We start from the raw sequence: 23,147 nt of genomic DNA, 5'->3' as shown, positions 1-23,147 counted from the left end.
GGCTTATATGGTAAAAAGTAGTTATTGCTTATATATTTGAAAAGTCCAGCAGCAAATCTAGCTTCAGGTAGAGTTTGATCCAGGGGCTTACAGTATCATCAGGACTTCAGCCCCTTCTCTTAATGCTTCTCTCAGCCCTCCCCCCCCTTTCCATGCATCAGCTCACAACTCTCATTGCCACAAGGTGGCTGCTGGCAGTTCCATGGCTAACATCTACATATGGCATCTGGAGAAAAGGAACTACTTTGGTCCCTGAGTCCCAAGCAGAAGTCCAGAGATTCACTCTGATAGGGATGACCCTGACTTAATCACTGCAGCAGGGGATAAACTTGGCCTTGCCTGAGGTATGTGCTCAGTCCTTAGAACTGGGAATGGAGCTAGATTCCCTGGATCCCCAAGCAAAAATGAGGACTGTGGGAAGAGAGACATGGGAACCAAGGAAGCGAGCAACACTGACTAAATGGAAGGTGGGTCACTCCTTTGCACAGAAAATACTCTATTTCTCAGTAACACTTTTTCTGGGTACTGAACTTGGGGTTCCTCTTAGGTCAGAGGCAAAGCTGAAAGCTCCTGAAACTGCTACTGCAGCTCTGGACCATCAGCCAGAATGTCAGATTAGCCGATAGGTACGTCTTTACTGAGGGCCTTTCAGGCCACTACCCAGTGCTAGTCCTGACAACAAGGGCAGACGAGGACATTTCAGCCCTCAAGGAATTATGACACTGAAATCCCTCCTGCAGCAGGCAGCAGGTATTACACACTAGTTCATGTGGGAAAGCCTGGGGGTAATCAGGGAGGGCTTCCTGGAGTAGGTGGGAATTTTGCCAAACTCGAAAATTTTGCGGGAACGATGGTGTCTGGGGTGGGATGTGCACACCACCGGGCATGAGCAGGACAGTATACTTGGGGCACAGAAATAAAATAATTCAAGTTCTGTTTAAATTTATATTTTATCTGAAAAAAACCATTACTTATCTTTAAGATACAGACTAACAGTTTCACACAGGTGTAATTGACATGTAAATTTATACACACTGGAGGTACATGTTACCTTTTTTTCTGATAGGAGCATGCATTTGAAAAGGTTCAGAGACTGAAATTGCCTTGAAGGATGGAGCGAAGGATAAGGGGAAGTCAGGAAATCCCAGGGGGCCCTGTTGGAGAGGGTGTGAGTTACAGAGCCAGGGCCCCTCCCTGTCTTAGCCTGTGACCTGCTGGGAGCCAAGGAGCCCCACCCCCAGCGAGGCCACCACACCTGCCTTCCTCAGGTGGCCCTCTTTCTGGGGAGTTCCTCCCTTGGCAAGGCCTTGCTTCTCTAGAGGACAGCCACCAGGGAGGGGTCCGCCAGGGGCTGGGGCCGAAGCCTGACTCCAGTTCTCGCATCTGCAGCAGCTCGGCTCCCAGAAGAATGCTGGGAGCCCACAGCCAGTGAGTCACAGCACACTGCGCATGGAAAGGGCCCGATGCTCGCCATGACCTTTGGGGTTTGTCTTCCCGTCTGGTGCCCACACCACAGGGATTGGTGTCCTGCCCCTGGAGGCACAGCAGGCCTGATGCTGCAGATGGCTATATAAGGGGACAGCCGGGGCTGCCAGACCCCAGGAGCCATTTGGCTGGTCTTGGTGGTGACGCAAACATTTTCCCTGGGCTTGGGCAGTTACCCCCTCACAGTGAGATTGAATCATATCCTCAAAACCTCAAGCCTGACAGGCACACATAATGCCAAGCCTCGAGAGTGGTAAAGAAGGCTGACCCAGGCCCTCACTGCATGGCAAGGAAATATTTGGAACAACACAGACAAAGCTGTCCCAGGAGAACCGGTCCCAGCTCTGTCACAGACAAACTGGGGGGTCTAGGTCAGCATCCCTCCTGGGGGTCTCATCTTCTGCATCTGTAATATGGGGACAGTATGCCCTGTCCCGTCACCTCTTGAGATGCCAGTGTCCCCCCGGGGGAAATGCATTCTGGAGAATGGACATGGGATGTAGGGGCTGGCCCATGACCTTAGTCTTTCTGCATAGGTTACTTCAATGTAGCACCTCTGTTTCCTGATGACTTTTGACACCTGTGACTTCGCACAGAGATAGTATGGGGGTTGTTAACCCCATTTCACAGCCAAGAAAACCAAGGTCTGGAAAGTTCAATGACCTTCAAGACCACACAGCAAGCTAGAGTCCAGAAGAGCCCCTACAATCTCACCCCAAAGGCCTCTCCTTGTACTGGGAATTTTACCCAATAGGCCCCCAACAGAGGCCTCAAAGTTCCAATCCATAAAATGGGCAGAGTTGTTTTCTAGAAGACACATGGAGATAGCTTTTCTAGCAGATGGCCCTGGGTTTTCTGATGTAGAGCCTGCTGAGCCTAGTTCTCCCAGAGGCGCCCTATGAGGTATTCCTCAAAGGCACTCTTTCCAGCAAGCACTCACTCTCAGGTGGTGGGGCCCTGGAGGGAAGTCTGAGTCACCTATCAGGTTGACCTTGAAAACTGGAGCAGCCAGAAAACCCAAACCGGAGCCCAGGCCTCACTTACTGATAGATAGCTCCCTCCCCTCCCTGTTTCTCTCTCTCTCCACCCCACTCTCTACCTCTCTCCTTCCTTCCTTCCCTCCCTCTCTCTTTGTCTCTCTGTGTCTCTCTGTCTCTCCCTCTCTCTCCCCACTCCCCTTGCTAGAAAGAATTGCAACAGCCTTGACCACACAATCACTCACAGAATTAAGTAGCCAAAAATCACGGTCGTCTAGACAAACAGATTTTATGGGTCCCGTTAATTCCTGCTGGTCAAAAATAGGCAGGCTTAATTAGCGGATATATTTAGAATCTGTCATTATCTGGTTCCCAGGGGAGAAAGCTCAGCTCTTATTTCATAAACTCTAATTTCAAACAGAGCTCTGTTAACCTTCCCCTTCAGACCTATTGTGCTTCCCTGACAGCAGTGAGAGGTGGACAGGAGTTGGGTCCGGGGGAATTTGACCACAAGAAGCCACTGGAGTCCTGGGTAGCCTGAACCTCAAAGCCTGTCCCCTCTCAGCCATCAGAAGTCAGAAGACACGATGGCTTCTTTGGGCAATGTCACCAGGGATGGGGAGCTGCGGGGAAAGCAGGCGCCCAGAGTGGTCTGTATGTCCCACCGTCTGCCCGTGCCTGTACCACAAGCTCCACTGTTGTCTGCTGCCTGTGCCTTAGGGCCTGGGAGGCCTCTAGGGCACCGGAGGCCTCTAGGGCACTGTGAGCTCTGGCACCTTCTGTCCCTGCCAGGGCTTCATTCTTGAGTCAGGCCTGAGCAGAGGAGGTGGTTGCTGGCTGAGAGCAGCACTGGAGGCCCAGAGGGTTCCTGGCATCTAAAATCAAAGTGTGGGCCAGGCTATGTTCCCCTGCAGGATCTAGGAGAGACTCCTTCCTTGCCTCTTGTAACTTCCATGTGGCTCGGCATTCCTTGTTTTGTGGCTGTGTCCCTCCTGGCTCTGCCTCCATCTGTACACGGTTTTCGCCTCTCTCTGGGTCTGTCTTCTGTGTTGAGCCTACAAGGACACCCAGTCATTGGACTTAGGGCCACCTATGTTATCTAGAATAACTTCATTTCAAGATCCCTTATTATAACTGCTAAGACCATCTTTCCAAGTAAGGTCACAAAAGGCATAGGCTCAAGGCAGAAGCCCCAGCTGGGAGCCTTGCCCACCTTGTACAAAGATTCAGTCATTCACTCGTGGCTCTGGAGGCAGCCATGAGTGACCGCTAGACACCACGCCCAGTCCTTGGGTCCCCAGCGGAAAGACTGTCCGAAGGGAGCGAAATCTCCATTTGGGTTGGGATGCTGCTTGCTGTCTCAGCTTTGCCCCAGAGCCAGGACCCTTGGCTTCCCAAGGTGAGGAATGAGGCCCTCCACAAGTCCTAACACATTGCCAAGACTCTATGGCTCCAAAACCATCATTCCTCTGCCTGAATGACCACCATTACCACCGTCCATTTATTTGACAAACTCATAAACATCCATCAAGACCCAGCCCAAGCACACCTCCTCCATGATGTCTGCCCTGCTCTCTTCTCCCAGGAACTAAGTTCCATCTCGTTTGCAGCAGGGCCCTTATGGTCTTCATCTCTGTATCTAGATCCTGGCAAGGGCCTGGAGTAGGTCACAGGCCTCATGACTTCATGCCGAATGCCCAGCATCCCTCTCCGTGGGAGACAAATATCTGAGCTGGAAGGTCTGCACACAGCTGCCCCTCAGGATTTCCTCCTGCCTTCCTTACCCCATCTTTCCTTCAGTACCACCCTCCCTGTTCCATCCTCTGCCAGGAAGAAGCCAAGAAGCCCCTCCTCCAACATCTTTACATGTCTTCTTTTCCTTCCCAGGTTGGTTGTAGGTGCTCCGTTGGAAACCAATGGCCACCAGAAGACAGGAGACGTGTACAAGTGCCCAGTGACCCATGGGAACTGCTCCAAGCTCAACCTGGGTAACATGAGCCTCTGGTCTCCCCACAGTGAGGCCAACAGCCATCTAGGGCAGGACCTGCTTTAAAGTGCATCTATGCCCATAGTCATGCTGGTTTCTCCCAGCCACCCTGGGATCGCTGCCCCCATTCGACAGATGAGCAAGCTGAGGCCAGAGAGAGGAAGCCACTTTCCCAGAGTCACACCAGCTTGTCTGGGGCCAGCCAGGATTCAAACCTCAGCCTCTGTTGCTCTTTCTGATTCCTCCACTGCCCGTGAATGTGAGGCTTTCTCTCCCAGCAGGAGAAAAACATTCCCTGTCTTCTTTCCAGTTTTGAAGTAATAACAATGGCTAATATTCATATATCTTCTATAATGTTAGCCATGTGCCAGGCACTAGTTTAAGCATTTTTAGAGATTTTGACTCATTTAATCCCCTCCACGACCATTCAAGATTTGAGGTAACAAAGGAGGGAACGGCAGCGGGGGGGCGGGGGGGGGGCTTGAGGAAACCTGTCGAGAGTCACTAGCTAAGCAGTAGTGAGGCTGGGGTTCCAATCCAGGCAGCCTACTGCCACCCCGCAGTCAATGAGCAGCACGGCCTTTCTGGAAATAAAGGCCTTGTCCTCACCCAAGAGCCCCGCAGAATCTGTGGGTGCAAGTGTGTGTGTGCACATACCTGGGCATCTGTGAAAACACACACGCTAATCATGTGACACACTTCCACCTGTGCTAAACACCCGACCGTGGCTGGGCCATCACTGCGCTTTCCGAAGGGAGCAAAATCTCCATTTGGGCTGGGATGCTGCTTGCTGTCTCAGCCTTGCCCCAGAGCCAGGATCTTTGGCCTCCCTGCTTTCTAGAAAGGCCACCTCTGCCCTCCAGCAGCCGTGGGGTGGGGCTCCCTGGAGAGATGAAGCTGGCGGGGCCTGGTTGGGGAGGCAGCAGAGCTTCAAGAGATAAGCAGATGAACGGAAAGGCCAGCATCAAAGAGAAAGCCCAAGAACCCAGATCCCCAGGGCGGCCAGCTGTCCCATCACTTGGACACTCCTGCTGTCCACATCTGCGTCAGCACTGTGGGTGGGAAGTTCAAACCCCAGCACAGCCGGGGCCCAGACTTCAGTAAGGAAACAGTCTAGGGGGAGGCGGGAGCCTCACTGGTGGCTCACAGAACCCAGTCATCACCACCCTGAAGGCACAGGCTTCTGGAACAAGTCAAGCTGGGTGTCTTCTTCCAGCTGGACAGTTTCTTTGCTGTGTGTCCATAAGGAGCTCACATCCTCTCTCTGAGCCTCTGTTCACTCATGTGTGAAGTGAGGAGGGTGGACTCGAAAACCCTAGGATCCATTCCAGGTCTAATAGGTCCCCAAACTTTACTAAAAGCCTAGTATGTGCCAAGCACTGTCCTAGTTCTGGGAGATACAGCAGGGCACAAGAAGCCAAGGGCTCTGCTGGGAGAGGACAGTAAGCAAGCAGATAAACTAGAAAGCAGGTAGAGATAGACAGGCATAATGCTATAGGTGAGGGTAAATGTCGTGTGACCAACCCCAGTGCTATGAGAAGAGAGACTGAGTGGGGGAGGAAGTGGGGAGCGGATTTTACCTCAGCAAGGTGGTCAGGGGAGGCCTCTTTAAGCAGGTAATATTCAAGCAAAAGTCTGATGGCAAGGAGTCAGTTGGGGCCAGAGCATGCCAGGCAGTGGGAGAGCACATGCAAAGGCCCTGAGGTGGGAATGAGCTTACTCTGTTGGAGGGCAGAAAGAAGGGCCATGCAGCTGGGTCAGAGGGAGCAAGGAAGGGGGCAGGAGGTATAAGCACTGGGCTCAGGGCTAGGGATGCTGAGAGAAGCTCCTGATCCAGGTGGGGACATAGACACATGGACTCATCATTTAATTTCCTCTACTGCTCTGATTTCCAGTGCAGATCCTATTTCCTTCCAAAGGAGGAGGAGCGCCTGCTGGCAGTGAGAGCCCTGAAGCCCTCAGGCCCTGGAAAACATTCCTGAACTGGGGCATATGCTGGGAGGTAGTGGGCAGCAAAGTGAGTCAGGGCAGAGGAAAAGAACTGATTGGGAAGCCCTTCATTTGAAGAGTGTTTCTTTCCCTCCCACTGAGGAGAAAGTGTAGGGCAGGAAGACCATCTGTCAGTTTATCCCCACAGTGGAAAACGCAAGGCTGGGAAACCTGACTCCTGGGTTTTCCTATGACTTTTCCAGGCTGTTAGCCTTACCAAGCCAGGAATGTTCTTTCTTCTCTCTCCAGGGAAGGCTAAATGGGTGGCAGACATTCACAACTCAATGTGAAAAAGCCTGTCACTGGTGCTGTCTTCCTGACACCTGGATAAAGTCAGGGGTTTAATGAAGGGCAGAGGCTCAGGCAGAGGATGTGATTCTGGAAGGCAGACTCCATGTGAGGAAGAGCTTGTGCCCCACGGTCCTCAAAAAGACCAACCAAGGGGCACCTGGGTGGCTCAGTGGGTTAAAGCCTCTGCCTTCGGCTCAGGTCGTGATCCCAGAGTTCTGGGATCATGTCAGGCTCTCTGCTCAGCAGGTATCCTGCTTCCTCCTCTCTCTCTGCCTGCCTCTCCCTGTCTGTCAAATAAATAAATAAAATCTTTAAAAAAAAAAAAACCAACCAAGAAAGATACTAGTCTCTCCTGCTCATAGAGGGGCAGACTGAACCAAAAAGAGGGTAATGATTACCCCAAGTCCACAAGGCCTGTACACAGCAGGGTGTGAGCTTGAGTCTCCCCTACCATGCTCATCTACTTCCGAGTCAGCAGTCTGACTAAGGACTTTGGTCACTGAGACCAGGGGGAATTAGATCGTGCATGGTGAGGTAAGGTGAGGTGAGGTAAGCTGAGGTGAGGTTAGATGGGTGAGGTGAGCTGAGGTGAAGTGAGGTGAGGTTAGATGGGGCGAGGTGAGCTGAGGTGAAGTGAGGTGAGGTTAGATGGGGTGAGGTGAGCTGAGGTGAAGTGAGCTGTGGTGGAGTGAGGTGGGGTGGGGTGAGGTGAGGTGGGGTGGGGTGGGGGCGTGCCCCTGACACAAACAGAGGGCAGAACTACCCAAGCTGCTGAAGGGTGGAGGTTGCCCAATCAGGGCTTGCTTAGAGCTTCCTCTCCAGATTTCTCTCTGCCACCCCACTGCCACTACTGCCCTGCCATCAGACAGGACAGCTTGGGAAGGAATGGTGCACAGCCTGGACTCAAGTCCCCACTCTCTCATCCACCAGCAACTGACCTCCTAGAAGTCACTAACCTTCTCTGCATCTCCATTTTCTCATCTGTGAAATGGAGATGTTGACTCCTGGGCCTCCCAAGACCAAGAGGGGTCCTGGGAGGGCACGTGTGGGCAGTACTTTATAAATGATATAGGCATTATGAAAACACAGGGTTATTACTATTCTGTTCTCTCCGGCTTCTCTGGACAGACAAAACAAAACAATCCCAGTCACTCACAATCTCCAGCCAAGAGGGGCTGGATTTCAAAAGGAGCCTTACTACCAACTGAGGGAACCCAGAAAGAAAAACAGCCAACGCAGCTGCCCCACCCCCTGCCCACAGCACAGTGAGGAGTCGAAGCTCCAGCCTCTGCTAATGCTCAGCTCCAGGCCCCCCTCATCAAACTGACAGCCTCCGCCAAAGCTAAATGCGAACTGTTCTCAGTGGAGGTCACCCAAGTCCTTGGAAGTCAACAGGGAAGGCATCTGCTCGCCCTTCACAGTACGGGAAGACTGACCTGCTCTCCATTTGATGAAATGCCCGGCTCACTTCCCCCCAAAACTCTACCCCCTGCCACATGCCCACACACGTGTGTACACTCCAACACACATCCATCGACATATCAGCGCTGGGGAGGTCAAGCTTGTCTCCTTCCCTTCAGGTCTGATTTCGTCAGACCTTCACAGAATTTTTTGAGCAATTCTAATGTGCCCCAGCCCTGTCCCAACACTCAGGTGGCTGCTGGTAGTCCGGCTCCTAATCAGCTCTCTTGGCAGCCCACCACAGAACGACATTCTCGCAAGACCTCACACACCTCTAGAGAGCTCTCGCTGCCCCTTGAGAGAATCGACTATCACATGTCCACTTATCAGATGAACAGAGAGGACACGAGGAGGACATGGACTGCTAAGTTTTGATGGCAGACTGGCTTGAAGGAAAATGTGGAGGGCACACTGCCCAGAGGAAGCCCGCCTAAGTCGGGTGCCCTGGAAGAGGCAGGACGGGACACATGAGGAATACTAGGGACCGGTCAGATGTCTGGAGGGAAACGCTGGACTGGGCAATGCTCAGCCGAGTGCTTACTGTGTGACCTTGAGCAGGTTGCTTGGCCTCTCTGAGACTCAGTTTCTTCATCACACAGGGAATAGTGAGGAAGTAACAGGACCATGTCTGGGCAAGACCTTAGGATAGCATGAAGGGCTGCCTGGACGTGCAGGCGAACAAGGGCTCCAGAGGGGCAGGGGGAATCAGGGAGGGCTCCTCCTGGCCCTGACCCTGCACAGGCACCTCTGGGGGCTGACAGCCGCAGCAGGCTCTGGGCAAGGGGGTACAGGGCTCCTGGCTAAGTTTCTCCCTCCCACCCCAGGAAGGGTCACTCTATCCAACGTGTCTGAGCGGAAGGACAACATGCGCCTCGGCCTGAGCCTGGCCACCAACCCCAAGGACAACAGCTTCCTGGTAAGAGCCACCCACCCCACCCTCTCTCCACATCCCTGCCCCTCTTACCCACCCCCCAGACCCTCTGCTTGGGGCCAGGAGAGGCAGGGGGTGAGTTACTGTCTCCTTATACACTCGCACTCTGTCCACACGCTCAGGGAACAGCTCTGCCTCTGATTCCTGTCTGTACCATTCTGCCAGCATGCCCTCAGCTTTTGAGAGGCACAGCCCTGGCAAGAGACCATACTGAGCTCTTTGTGTGCATACCTTGGGATGTGGGATGGACAGCCCGAAAGGAACAGGAAGCAAGATGGGCAGCAGTGTGAAGGGGGTTCATCCCTCCTTCTGGAGAGCCAAACTTTTGAGGCAGGGGGGCCGAATCTCTGCTCCAGGTTCGATCAAAGAACCAGGACACACCACACATCCTAGGAAGTGTCTGAAGGGAAGCCATAAATGAAAGAACACGGATTTATGACAACTTGGGGGAAGAGATACAGAACAATGCCCCCCCCCCAGACTGTGCAGGGTTAGATGGAAAGGCTTCCTGGGGGAGGTTTTTTATTTGTTTTTTTTTTGAGAAGAGACAATGGGTCTTAGCAAGGAAGAAAGAAGAGGGGTTACCTGTGCTGAAGAGGCAGCGATGTGCTGAGCCCAGTACCGGCCACAGAATTCAGCAGTCAACAGAGCACCTGCTCCCTGGAGCTTCCGTTCTGGTCGGGGGAGAGCTGATAAGCCAATGAGTAGTGTAAACCTGATGTTGGGGCAGGAAGGCCAGTCGTCAGAGGTCTCTGCACCCTGCCCAGGCGAGTGCTCCCCAACTTTGCACACAGTCAGCAAGGGCACTGGTCAGTGGCAGGCACTGCTGCTCCTTGCCACCAGGGGTTGGGCAATGGTGGAGATTCAAAACAGGATCCTGCTGGGACAGATAGTTCTAGAAACAGCTGCAGAAGAGCATTTCAGAGAAACATTACCCCAGAAAGCCCAATAAAATGACCCACTCGTTTTAAGATGGGAGGGCTTGTGTTGCTCTATGTTCTTGTCCAACAATATGTTTCTGTAGACAGATGGGACATTCAGGGTGTGGAGCACCAGACACCAGAACAACAAGATGAGTGGCATGCTCAGGGGTGACAGAGAGCAGAGTGGGCCTGCCAGGGAAAGTTCAGAGGTACTTCGGATGTGGTCAGCCCACATCCCTTCACCATCTCAACCAAGGACAGACAGGATACTGGGTCTTGTCCACACGCAGACCTGTCAGGGGCTTTGCTGCTACTCCCTTTTCCTTCTGAGGCTCCTTATCATGTTCTTACTAAACTGATTTCCTCTACTTCACGAGGTGGCTGAAGACCCAAGAAGGAGGGTGTGACACACCCCTCTGGGGCTTCTGTGGGTGGGTTAAGTCCCTGGTTTATAAATGGCAACTTTCACTCACTTATTAACCCATCCATTCATCCATTCACTCATCAGTCCATCCCCCAACCAATTGTTTATCTCTCCATTCATCTGTTCATCCATCCTTTCACTCATCCTTCCGTCCATCTCTTCCTACACCCATCCACCACCCATTATCCATCATATTTCCGTCCATCCATTTTCCGTCATTCATTCACCCACTTGTCCATCTATCATCTATCCACCTATCCATCCAGCTACCATCTATCAGTCTAGCCGTGCATCCATCCTCCACCCTTCTACCCACGCACTCATCCATCCATCATCCGTCCACCCACTCATCCGTCCACTATCTATCCGTCTATCCATCCGTCATCATCTAGCCATCTCTCCATCCATCCATCATAATCTATCCATCTATCCCTCCAGCTAACACCCATCACCCACCCTCCTTTATTCTCCCCTCTACTTCCAGAAAAAAAAAATTTACTGGAGCTTCAACAAAGGACAGAGATAAAACAAAACCCTTAAAGTCTGGCTGAAAAAAGAAAGCGGATTAAAGAAAGGAATTAGAAATGGAATAATTATTTTTCCAAACCAAAGGAAATTACAGCACAAAATTTAATCCCGTGTTTCCTGGCAGCAGGACAAAAATGGAGGCATGGGGCCGGGCTTTTTTTTTTTTTTAAATGACCCTGACCCTGAGGGGACTCATCACTCAGTCTTTAAATGAGAAGCTGACATCAATGTGTTTGATAGCAAATTTCAGAGAAGGAGCAGAACCATTCTTTTTTCTTTCCCCAGTAAAATGGATGGGCATGTTGTTGGGACCCAGTCCTGGAAGTTTTCCCAGTAAAGACCTTCAGGGGACCTCTTCAGACAGAGAGGCTCTTCTAGTGACCTTGAAGGGTCCACTCCCATGGGTGATGCTGTGTGGTGGGCGGGGTGGACAAGAAGAGTGAAGGAGAGTCACAACTCTCCTTGGGATAGGAGGTGATTGATGGGATGGGATGATAGGATAGAGAATGGGACCCTTGAAAAATACAACAAAGAAGGATTCTACCACTCATTTTTCTCCATTCCATCTGAAACCAAGGGAACTAGAACACATTAGAGCAAGAAAGATCTCAGTTAGACTCCAGAAAACTCTCTAAATCCTTGGAGTACCAATCCTCAAATAAAGGATGTCTGTCCGGGGTTATGGAGGTTGAATTCAGTCAAAGGCTGTTAGGCCTGGACCCTCTGGAGATGCCCCCTGCCCCCCACCCCCTGACTAGGGGGTCTTCCCTGTGCTTCGCAGGCCTGCAGCCCCCTCTGGTCTCACGAGTGTGGGAGTTCCTACTACACCACAGGAATGTGTTCGAGAGTCAACTCCAACTTCAGGTTCTCCAAGACGGTGGCCCCAGCTCTCCAAAGTAAGTAGCTTCAAATCTGCAGATCTATGCTGCGTGGCCGACAGTCAGTCATGGGAGACTCTGAAATATCCCTGGTAACGGTCCCCTCTGATTGGTGGTCCTGGATATCAGGAAGCTCTACCCAGCTTGCCCAGAGCCTCATGGAACACAAAACCTCCCACTCACTCCCTACCCGCCAAGAAAATCTGGAGGAATAATGTTCAGACCTTGTCTCCTGCAAGCCCAGACTACTTGGCTCTGAGCCTCACTATTTCCTCTGGGCTGAACACCATCCCCCAAGCAGCTGCTAACCCAGTTTATTGAGGGTGACGGGATTAGCACCTCTAGCGAGCAGCAGCCCCCCTCCAAACAACGTGGCCCAATCAGAGATGGAAGGACTGTGCTTGGGGGCTGGGGTGGGTGGGGAGGAAGCATCAGCGCAGCAGGGACTGCAGAGTGATCCTTTAAAGTGTAAGGAGGAGGTGTTGATTCTGTGCTCACAAAGTGGCCAAAGGAAAGGCAGAGCTGTGGCTGGCAAGTCCGGTCATATGAAGTGTGAATGGGGAACCTCACCCCAGGCCAACAAATGACCATCTATCGGCCCATCAGTGTGCTGGGAGTTTATCCGACTCAGATCCCAGGGCACCGCCCACCGGAGGCTCTAACTCTAGGTCTAGAACAAGCCCCAGGGTGTGCATATGCCTGAGTGAGGGAGAATGTGTGCATGTATTCACCAGAGTGTGTGTTCCATCCTGTTTAGGAACCCCAGATCTAACTCAAAGTTCTTCCCAAGATGCTTCAAAAAAAAAAAAGGTGAAATCGCAAGAATCAGCAATAAGAAATGCATTCTAATAATAAAGATGGCTTAAAAATCAAAGAAACCTGGTTCCTACCCCTAGATTAGGAATTCCCCCTAAATAAGGAGTTTCTGTCTTGTCAAGTCCATGGTCGCCCACACCACACAGATGGCCACAGGCATTAAGCTAAACCAGATTGGAAAAGGACAAAGCTGTCCGGCTCTGCAAGTCCAGAAGAAATGGGCCATCACGCGCTGCCCGCAGTGGCAGGTGGAGTGAGAATGTCCGCATTCAAAGCCGCCACCTTTCGTCTCTGGTGAGCACTGACTCCAGCCCTTCAGGATTCAGGAGTTGCTGGAATGGTTAGCGCTCAGAAGCCTCCTGCCATGTTGCCAAAAAGTAGACTTTACAATAGCGTGAAAATTCTCCAGTAGAAGTCAACAGGTACCCAATATTTCGATATGATATCATCTAATATACTATTGGTCTATCGTATCATATTGGGCTATCAATTTCAAAGTAACTGCAACCCCTCACCAATAGAAATAAGTTACTTAGATTTTAAAGGAAGCTTTTTGCGTTTGTTACAGTACCAGTGTTTCTTTGTTGATTTTTATTTTATTGATATTTATTTATTTATTTTTATTTTATTTTTATTTAACTCGGTATTCATATTTTAAAAATATAGAGAAACATTTACATTCAGAGCAGAGATAAAAGTACAAACGCTTGACCTGATGATGTCATTGTCACATTAACAAAGTACTTTGCTTAAAAAGTAAATGAGGGGCGCCTGGGTGGCTCAGTCATTAGTCCCCCTGCCTTTGGCTCAGGTCGTGATCCCAGGGTCCTGGGATCGAGGCCCGAATTGGGCTCCCTGCTTGATGGGAAGCCTGCTTCTCCCTCTCCCACTCCCTCTGCTGTGTTCCCTCTCTCACTGTGTTTCTCTGTCAAATAAATAAATAAAATCTTACCAAATAAATAAATAAAATCTTACTAAATAAATAAATAGGGACGCCTGGGTGACTCAGTTGGTTAAGCGGCTGCCTTCAGCTCAGGTTGTGATCCCAGTATCTTGGGATCAAGTCCCACATCAGGCTCCTTGCTCAGCAGGGAGCCTGCTTCTCTCTCTGCCTCAGCCTGCCACTCTGTCTGCCTGTGCTCACGCTCTCATTCTCTCTCTCTCTCTCTCTCTGACAAATAAATAAATAAAATATTTTTAAAAATAAATAAGTAAATTTTTTTTAAGATTTTATTTATTTGACAGACAGAGATCACAAGTAGGCAGAGAGACAGGCAGAGAGAGAGAGGAGGAAGCAGGCTCCCTGCTGAGCAGAGAGCCCGATGCAGGGCTCAATCACAGAACACTGGGATCATGACCTGAGCCAAAGCCAAACTCATAACCTGAGTTAAAGGTGGCTATAACCCACTAAGCCACCCAGGCACCCCAATAAAACATTTTTAAATATAAGAGGATCTGCTAAGATTTCTTGAGCACTGACTTTGTGCTCAGCCTTTAAAAGCCTCAGCTCCTTGATTCCTCATGGCAACCCTCTCCTATCACCATACCTGTTTTTACATGACAGATAACAGGCACTGAGACATTAGGTGATTTGCCCACGGTCACACACCTAGTGCCTGGCAAAACCAGGAATCAAACAGTCTGATGCCAGATCCCTCATCCTAAGCCCTTTACTGTTCTCCTAAAACATGAAACACTCATTTGGGCTAAAAGCAGTAAACGCAGCCTGCCCGTTACAGTAAAACCAATGACTGTGAGCTCTTGGTCTGGACAGGACAGAAGAAGGGCAGCCTTCTGGGCAGCCTCAGAAGAATTGGCCAACTGATGGTAGGCTGGATTTAAGCTTGGTTCAAACAGCCCAGCACAGAGAGGATGAGAAGAGCCAGGAATTCCTGGGCTCAGCATTCATGATAATCAAATAAACGACTAGCCCAAGCAATTACAGCCCCCCAGCCCAGGATATCTGTACATGTGACAGGGTCCTTCTTCTGTTGTCCCCTGGACATGCACCTGGGGAATCAGAGCCTGAAAGCACTGAGTTAGTGGGCAGCCATGACTGTGTCCCTACTTTCCAGGGTGCCAGACCTACATGGACATCGTCATTGTCCTCGACGGTTCCAACAGCATCTACCCCTGGGTGGAGGTTCAGCATTTCCTCATCAACATCCTGAAGAAATTCTACATTGGCCCTGGGCAGATCCAGGTGAGTGTTTCCCTCCTCCTCTGACCAGGGCTCCCCAGAGGCTGGCCTGGGGTGCGGAGGAGCATCTTTGCACCTGCTAACTACCTTTAAGTGCCCAGGCCCTGCAGCTCAGGACGCCCATCTCTGGGACTATTTCAGGGGAGGCTCCGCTTCACAGATCAAACCTATCTTTTGGCATTGATTCTCCCTATTAAGAGAGACCTTTCCTAAAGAGAGAGTTAGGAGGAAGGCAGGAAAGGTTGAGTGGATCCCTGCTGAGTGAGACACAGGGGAGAATTACACACTCGGATCCTGAGAGAAGACTAAGCGGAAGAGGGCGGGCATAGCCATCAGCCCATGTCCAAAACACCGCCTGGCGAAAGACGGGATAGATTCATTCTGTGCTGTTTTGGCCGGCCAAGTGAGGACTAACATATAGAGGGTACAAGGCGACGGATTTCGAGTCACTCTAGGAAATTATTTTGTAACATTCAGAGCTGCTAAAAAGGGAGTGGTTTTCTCAAGAAGTAATGACTTGCACATAACGGGAAGATCATTTTTAGGGTATCGTGCGTGAAAGTCTGTCCTTAAAAAGGCACCAGATAAAGTTGGAGCCCATCCGACAGGAAGGTTTCATCATTCTAATCTTACTATAGGCCTTTAAGGGGGTTTTGTTTGTTTGTTTGTTTGTTTATTTTGAGGCTATTAATATTGTCTATACCTTATCAACCTTAGGAATAAAAGGTTCTCTTCCAAGTTTTTAGGAACCTTGGTTCCAGTATTTGGTGAAAAAATGTCATAGGCCTCCAGTCATGCTGCTCCTAATATTTTCGGCTTCAATCCTATGCTCAAGCGAGAAACATAACCTGTTGGGCCTTTCTTTATTTTTCTTTGTCTTTTTATTTTTAAGAAAGAGAGAGCGTGCACAAGCTAGGAGGGGCAGGAGGAGAAGGAGAGAAAGAGAATCCCAAGTATGGTTCCATGCGCTCAGCATGGAGCCTGAAATGGGGCTTGATCCCACCTCACCATCTCCCCCCCGGAGAGGCATCTTCCATTCTCCTCACCCAGCCACCCCTCCATTCCCAGAGCTCTACAGGACTCTGCAGAACAACTTCCCTTCCCAATGACTCTCCCTCGGGAAGGTTTCCCACCCCTTCACACTCCCCAGGAGTCACAGAGGGATGAATCCAGAGACCCTCACCGCCAACAGCCCAGCTTTTGGGGGTCAGAGTGTTCTGTAGCCCTCTCCCTCTCTCACAGGTTGGAGTTGTCCAATACGGAGAAGACGTGGTGCATGAATTTCACCTCAATGACTACAGGTCTGTACGAGATGTGGTGGAAGCTGCCAGCCACATTGAACAGAGAGGAGGAACGGAGACCCGGACGGCATTTGGCATCGAATTTGCTCGGTAAAAAAATAATAATTTTTTAAAAGTCCTAATAAAATAGAAAAAACGATAATGTACTTAAATCTCAGATAACTGTTCTAGTTCTACATTGCTGTATAACAAACCTCCATGTAATTCCATACCTTGAGACATTAATCCCTCCCAAGTTCAGGGTCAACTGGGCTCAGCTGGTCCGTTCTCTCTGGGTTCTCTCCTAAGGGTGTAGTCTGGTATGTCAGCTGGGGCTCTTGTCATTGGTGGCGTTGACTGGACTGGACGTCAAAAAGGCAACCTCACGAGGCTGGCAGTTGTCTCGGGCTGTTGGCTGGGAGCTCAGTGTGTGCTGGAGACCTGAGCACCCACACATGGCCATCTGGCTCAGTTTACTCCTGGTGTAGCAGCCGGGCTTGGAGAGGGAGCATCCCGAGAGTTTTCCAGGAGGCCCCTCCAGGAACTCTGAGACTGCCTAGACCTAGCCCCCAAAGTCCTGGATATAATTTTGCCATATTCTATTGATCCAGCAAGTCATTACGACCAACCCAGGTTGGTGGGGGAAGAGAATTTGATTCTGCCTCTTGATGGAGGAAAAGCAAGGTCACATCACAGAAGAGCATTTGGAAAGGGAGGTATTGCTGCAACCAACTTTGGAAAATGCGCTGCACCACAGAGACCCCATAAAAAGTGGGTAGGTTCCATGAGGGCAGAATCTTTTGTGGAGTCTGTGTCATCAATGGAGTATGAGGAACATTGCTGAATCTCCTAAATCCCAACGTTGTAGTCTAATGGAGCTGGCTCCTTAAAAATCATACCAGAACCCACTCACCATGACAATGAACATTCCCTCTTGACAGAGCCCTCACAGATGGCTTCATGCTCGCTGCGGTGACTTCGCCATTGCTCAGAACTCTGGCTCACCCCCCCCACTGAAATCAGGGAGTGCTTTCAGAAGCAATTCCCCAAGATGTTTTGAGCTGAGGCCTAAACCCCAAAGGTGACTCCATCTAAGGTTAATGGCTTTTAATGTATAAATTCTACATCTACAAGTAAAAGTTCTGCTCTGTCCCTCGGGACCACAGGCCCATTTTCGTATAATCCCACCTCACATAGGATGAGGGGATGTTTTTCACAGAATTTAGCAGGAACACAGATTTCATGTGGTCAAATGAGGAAGCTTTTCCCAACCTTATAACTAACTCTTCATAACCAAGTTACGGCTCCACTAACGTACTTCTGTTTGCTGATAAAACTTGCCCTAGCATTTTTCCTAAATGAACCTCCCTCTGTGAGAAGATGAGTCTTACTCATCCTCACGGATGAGTAAGGAACGGAGCTATTTTGCTATTTTGCCATCACTGGGATGAGCCCCTGAGGACCCCACATGCCCTCGTGAAATTGCTGGGACAACAGAGCTTCCGAAGCCAGTGCCCACGGGCAAGCATTTCCTCGGTGGGAACTAACTGACTGATACAGGGTTGCAGCCCACCAACCCCAGATCATTTACGAGTGTGGGACCCACCAAGGAGTTTGAACAAGTCATGACTCATGAGCACGGCTGGGCCTCAGGTAATCCAGGCCTCAAGTGAAGTGTGAAATCTGATCTCAGCCTGCCAAGTCCCAAATTACGGGGGGTGCGTCTTAAAGTAAAAGGTTTGCTCTCCTCACTCAGTTATTCACAATACATTGTGTGTGTGTGTGCACCTGCCAAATTATAAAGATTGGGGCCATGGACTTGAGAGATTACAAAGATGGTAACCCATGGCCCCTCCTAGCCCAGTCAGGAGCTCTGACAAGCACCAGCTTAACTCAGAGAGGATGAAAGGCTGGGATCCACGGAGAGATTGTGAAGAGGGGCTGGCATCTGGGTGCCTGGGTGGCTTAGTGGGTTAAGCCTCTGCCTTTGGCTCAGGTCATGATCTCATGGTCCTGGGATCGAGTCCCGAATCTGGCTCTCTGCTCAGCGGGGAGCCTGCTTCCTGCCCCTCTCTCTGTCTGCCTCTCTGCCTACTTGTGATCTCTGTCTGTCAAATAAAGAGGGGCTGGCACTTCTCTTATTCTAGGAAGATGCCATAATTCAGTCAGGGAGAGGTGGAAAGAAGACATTCCACCAGCCAAAGACAGAAGAGGGGAAATGTCAAGGAATGTTTCTATCTGGAGTCTTTTGACAATGGAATTGGGTTCCGGTTTGGGGGCATTGGGGCCAGATTGTGAAGATGATAATGTCATTGCTAAAACAACCATGAGGGCCACTGAGGACTCTTAGGCTCGAGAGTGTTGCCATCAGATATGCCCATAAAGGTGAATCTGGTAGTCATGGATGGCTTGGAGGCCATGGACACAATGATGTGATTCCTCTGTAGTTCACTCAACACTTTCTATTAAGGGGAGCAAGCAGGAGGAAGGGCTCAGAGTGACAGAGGGATGACCAGGCCAGATTATGATGAGTTGGTGGGCCATTGTTAGGACCACAAGAAATGGGAGCCAGTGCAGATTTTGAGCAGAAAGGAGACATGGTATGGCCTCCTTGTCCATAGATCACTCTGGCTTCCAGAATGTGAGTTGTGAGTATCCAGCTCTCACTGCTCTCAAGGAACTTGTGATCTGATTTACAAAGGAACAAATCCAAGGCTTTTTACACAATAGAAAATTACAATTTTAAATTTGATGATTCATGTCAATATTCACCCCGTTGCAGATTCATACAGATAGTCACATGATTCCACTACATGGAAATATGAACCTGAAAATTCTTGGCTCCAGATATAATAAAACCTGTTTCTCCCCTGCCATACTTTTTTCATGAGTTTTGTGGCTGGGCCTGACCCTTTCATGAGGTGATGGAAACATCTAGAATCTCCTTTGAGCGACTGGCAGAGTTCTCACTCCACTGGGTCAGGCTGATGCTCAAAATTTGCTGTAGTCACATCAAGTGTGACTCTAGCTTCCTTTAGTTCACACCTCATATTAAAATTTGACTTTTTTTTTTTTTTTTTTTTAGGCTAACCACAATATCATAGAGTTGAGAGAATGGTGGGTCTGTCTCTCTTAACTGGGAGCTTGAAGATGCTCTGAACTAGCTTCTTCCAGGCTCCATGAATTCCTGGATATTCAACCTCTAAATCATGCCCATGGGTTCATCAGTGTGTCTGGTGATGGGCTTCAACCTAGCATCATGGAGCTTAAATCTATGGGTCAGACCATATGGGTTAGACCAGAGTCTATGTGGGAAACATTTATCTTCAGATCCTTACTGGAAAGTTCTACCTGCTGGGCCAGACTTTGGGTCCAGGCCATATCATTCCTACTCAGAACGTCATGGTATAAAGGAGGATTGGCCATAGAGGCACTGAGAGCCCGGGATGTTTCCAGAGCCGGGTTTCCTGCTTCTGAGATGGGCAACCAGAGGCAAGAGCCTGTCCACAGTGTTGTGGGCCAGCGGGCCAGGTCCCCAGTCCCTGGCTGCAGGGCCCAATAGGCAGGCTAAGCACCTGCTCCAGGCACTGAAAACAAAGTAAAAAGCAAGAAAGAGGAGTATTTGTCATGGATTTTGATATTTAATAGCTCCCAAAATAGAATCGAAATAGTCCTCGTGGGAAAAGTCAGAACTTCATTCAGGCTGCATTCCGTGTATTTTACGGATTAATGTTGTTTGGGTGTTGAGTTACTTTGGCCCATCGCCCTTTCAGTGTATAAGGAAGAGCTTCTCAAAATTAGATCTTTGGAAAAATACTGATGCCTAGGCCATGCCCCAGAGCTTCTGATTACATGCCCAATTGGGGCCTGGACATTGGCATTTTTTTAAACTCCTCAGGTGATTCTAATGTACAGCTGGGATTTTTAACAACTAACTTAGACACCTTTAAGGTATCTAGAGGTCCCCATCTGGGGCACCTGGCTGGCTCAGTCTGTTAAACATCTGCCTCCAGCTCAGGTCATGATCCCAGGATCCTGGGATTGAGCCCTGGATCAGGCTTCCTGCTCAGTGAGGAGCTTGCTTCTCCCTCTGCCTCTGCCCCTTTGCTCCCACTCCTGGTGCAGTCGGTTAAGCATCCGACTCAGTCTGGGCTCAGGTCGTGAATCTCAGGTTCTTGAGATCAAACTGCACATTGGGCTCTGCACTCAGGAGGGAGTCTGCTTGAGATCCTTTCTCCCTCTCCCTGTATCCTTCCCACTCATGCATTCTCTCTAATAAATAAATAAATCTTTCAAAAAAAAAAAAAAAAAAAAAAGGACAAGCAGATACATGACCCATCTGGTGAATGAGGAGTGTGGGCATCCCAACCCAGCTTCTTCTTTGGTTCTAGATCCCAGCCCTTTTGGGTTGCTCCCCCTGGGAGTGGGCTCACCCCTACTTCTGTGGCTGCCCCCTGGAGGAGCTCTGGGGGCTGCCCCATCCCTACATCCCTCTTCTGACCTTCCCCCTGCGCTCTGGCTTCAGCTCAGAGGCTTTCCAGAAAGGTGGAAGGAAAGGGGCCAAGAAGGTCATGATCGTCATCACAGATGGGGAGTCCCACGACAGCCCAGACCTGGAGAAGGTGATCCAGCAAAGCGAGCGAGACAACGTGACCAGATACGCTGTGGCCGTGAGTCCTGCCCCTCGTGTCCCACCCTGCGTGATCCTAGAGGCTTAGCCATCAAACCCCTGGGGAGTCCCAGGGACATATTGTAGGTCGTGAACAAGCTGTCCAGACCCTCCAATGTGCCTCTCCTTGTTTTATCTTCTCCTAAAGAGGATCTGGGGAGTTTTCCTTCAGCGCTGTCCAGAGCCATCCAAAACAGTTATGGAGTTTGGGGGATTTTTTTTTCTTCCATTGCCAAGGAGGTTCTGAAACTTCAGAACTCTAGGAAACACCCCCCAAGCCACCCGGCTCCTGACCCCTATCTTAGACCAGGGGCCTTCTGTAGCCCCTATAAGACAGCCTGTCTCAAGCTGCAAGTGGAACCCCAAGTTCTGCTCCTGGTGGCTGAAATGGAGGCCCCTGCCACTTGAGGGACAGCAGCCGCAGGCGTGTGAGGAGGTCTGGGCTACGTCCTGGTTGGTAACTCTGCCCCTGTTCCCTGGCAGGTCCTAGGCTACTACAACCGCAGGGGGATCAATCCAGAAGCTTTTCTAAATGAGATCAAATATATCGCCAGTGACCCCGATGACAAGCACTTCTTCAACGTGACCGATGAGGCAGCCCTGAAGGACATTGTTGATGCCCTGGGGGACAGGATCTTCAGCTTGGAAGGTGAGCGATGCCTACCGAGAGGGGTCTGCGTTCCTGGGCTCACATCAGGTGAATCCTGTGGAATGATATCCAGCCCCACAACACGGAGTGCTTTAGCAGAACCATCCTATAAACCCATGCTACTCCATGAGGGACCGGGGCTTTGCTGGCATTCTCCTCCTGGGACCACTGGTGATCCTGAAGCCTGTAGGAGCCAAGGGACTTGCCAAACCTTCCCCAGCTTGGAAAGGAGACAGGGTCTGACCTAGTGTCACCAGAATTAGCAAGTACAAAATACCGTGTCTGTGGCAGACTGACCCTAAGACATTATCTGCTGGTTGTCTGAAATTCAAATTGAACTGGGCATCCTGTAGTTTATCGGGCAAGCTTAGTTTGGACAAAGCTGGGCCTGCCTCCATAGCCCAAAACGCTTAATCCCTGAGTCCTGCTGCCTCCCGCCAAAAGCACGTCAAGTAGGGTTCCTCCTGATTGCCTCTCTCCTTACTATGTACACTGCAGTTTTGTCTGCATGGCTCTCCTTTGTGCAGTGTCTTGCTAGAGCGGGCCCTCCCAACACTGGGCTGGGCCACAGGGGAGGGTTTGTAAACAGAGAGAAAGCAGCATCCCGGGGCCTGAGCATATTGGAAAAGCTGAGCTCCAGAGACGAAAGCAGCCCTCATCCACAAGGATAAAGGGGTAGAGAGTGTGAGCCTGAGTTTTGAAACTCACCCCAGGACTTAAATATCCAGATGAGAGTACTTCTTCTAGAAACGGTTGCCTTGGGTGTGGAGAACATCGACTCCAGGGTCCGGGGGCGGGGGGGTTGGGGAGGGGTGCTTTTGTGGGGTGGGGCTTTCAGCACACATGGGTTTCTTGTGCAAAGCTGTGGTGGTGACAGGTCTCCCTCCCAGGGGTCGAGCCGGCATTTGGGAATCATCCAAAAGCATCTGGAACCAAAGCTGGTGAAAAAATAAGAATAAGAGAAGTGCAGAAAGAAATGGAATTTCCACTTCTTGCCAAAAATGTAGACTATTTCTTTCCATGCACTTTCCTTGATCTTTCCCCTATTTTGACAGTCAAATAGCATGCACGCTCTGTCCTATAACTTGTCCCAAACCCTTTTCAGCAGTGACGGGGTTACTAATAGTAAAGCCAGCGGCCAAAGGAAGGTTCCCGGTGCCTGCCTGTGGGGCCACCCAAAAGGGCAGTGCGGCTGGACTCAGCCTCAGGCCCTCTCTGCCCTCCCTGAAGGGGCCCCCAGGACCCAGGTGTTGGCTGAAGATGCAGGTGTGCGTGGCGCTAAGTGGTCAGGTGTGGAGCTGAGATCCCTCTGTCCTTCTGTTTTAGGCACCAACAAGAATGAAACATCCTTCGGGCTGGAGATGTCGCAGACCGGCTTTTCGTCTCACGTGGTGGAGGTGGGTTGGGGTTGGAATCACCTTCCCATACACTTCCCAGCTCTCTAGGTGGTCACGCCACCTTTCCTGGGCTCTCACTCCTCTCTTTGTCTCTGGGTCTCTCTACCTCTGTCTGCCGTGGCTGCAAGAAGGAAGTCAAAGTCTTCAACTTAAAAGAGGTTGTCTCAAGCCCTTTTCAGCAGGGAGTGGTCTACAAGTAATGAACCACCCCCTCCCTGAGCGGGGGGGCTGGGGGCATTTCCTCCAGGCCCAAAGGTCCCAA

At 50.5% G+C, this 23,147-nt stretch overlaps 1 protein-coding gene across 1 annotated transcript in view; it reads left to right on the top strand.

The window, feature by feature from the left end:
* The window catches only part of ITGA11 (integrin subunit alpha 11), a 111,416-nt gene that overhangs the window by 46,517 nt on the left and 41,752 nt on the right, over window positions 1-23,147 (top strand). Inside the window, exons 3-10 of the mRNA XM_059372356.1 lie at window positions 4,350-4,450; window positions 9,015-9,106; window positions 11,778-11,892; window positions 14,766-14,893; window positions 16,133-16,281; window positions 20,696-20,840; window positions 21,323-21,488; window positions 22,815-22,885. Of these exons, the coding sequence (XP_059228339.1) occupies window positions 4,350-4,450; window positions 9,015-9,106; window positions 11,778-11,892; window positions 14,766-14,893; window positions 16,133-16,281; window positions 20,696-20,840; window positions 21,323-21,488; window positions 22,815-22,885 (967 nt within the window). The remainder of the gene's footprint in view (window positions 1-4,349; window positions 4,451-9,014; window positions 9,107-11,777; window positions 11,893-14,765; window positions 14,894-16,132; window positions 16,282-20,695; window positions 20,841-21,322; window positions 21,489-22,814; window positions 22,886-23,147) is intronic.

This window comes from Mustela nigripes, chromosome 13 (assembly GCF_022355385.1).
Source record: "Mustela nigripes isolate SB6536 chromosome 13, MUSNIG.SB6536, whole genome shotgun sequence".
In the NCBI taxonomy this organism is placed as follows: Eukaryota; Metazoa; Chordata; class Mammalia; order Carnivora; family Mustelidae; genus Mustela; species Mustela nigripes.
This window is presented reverse-complemented; position numbering and strand designations above follow the sequence as displayed.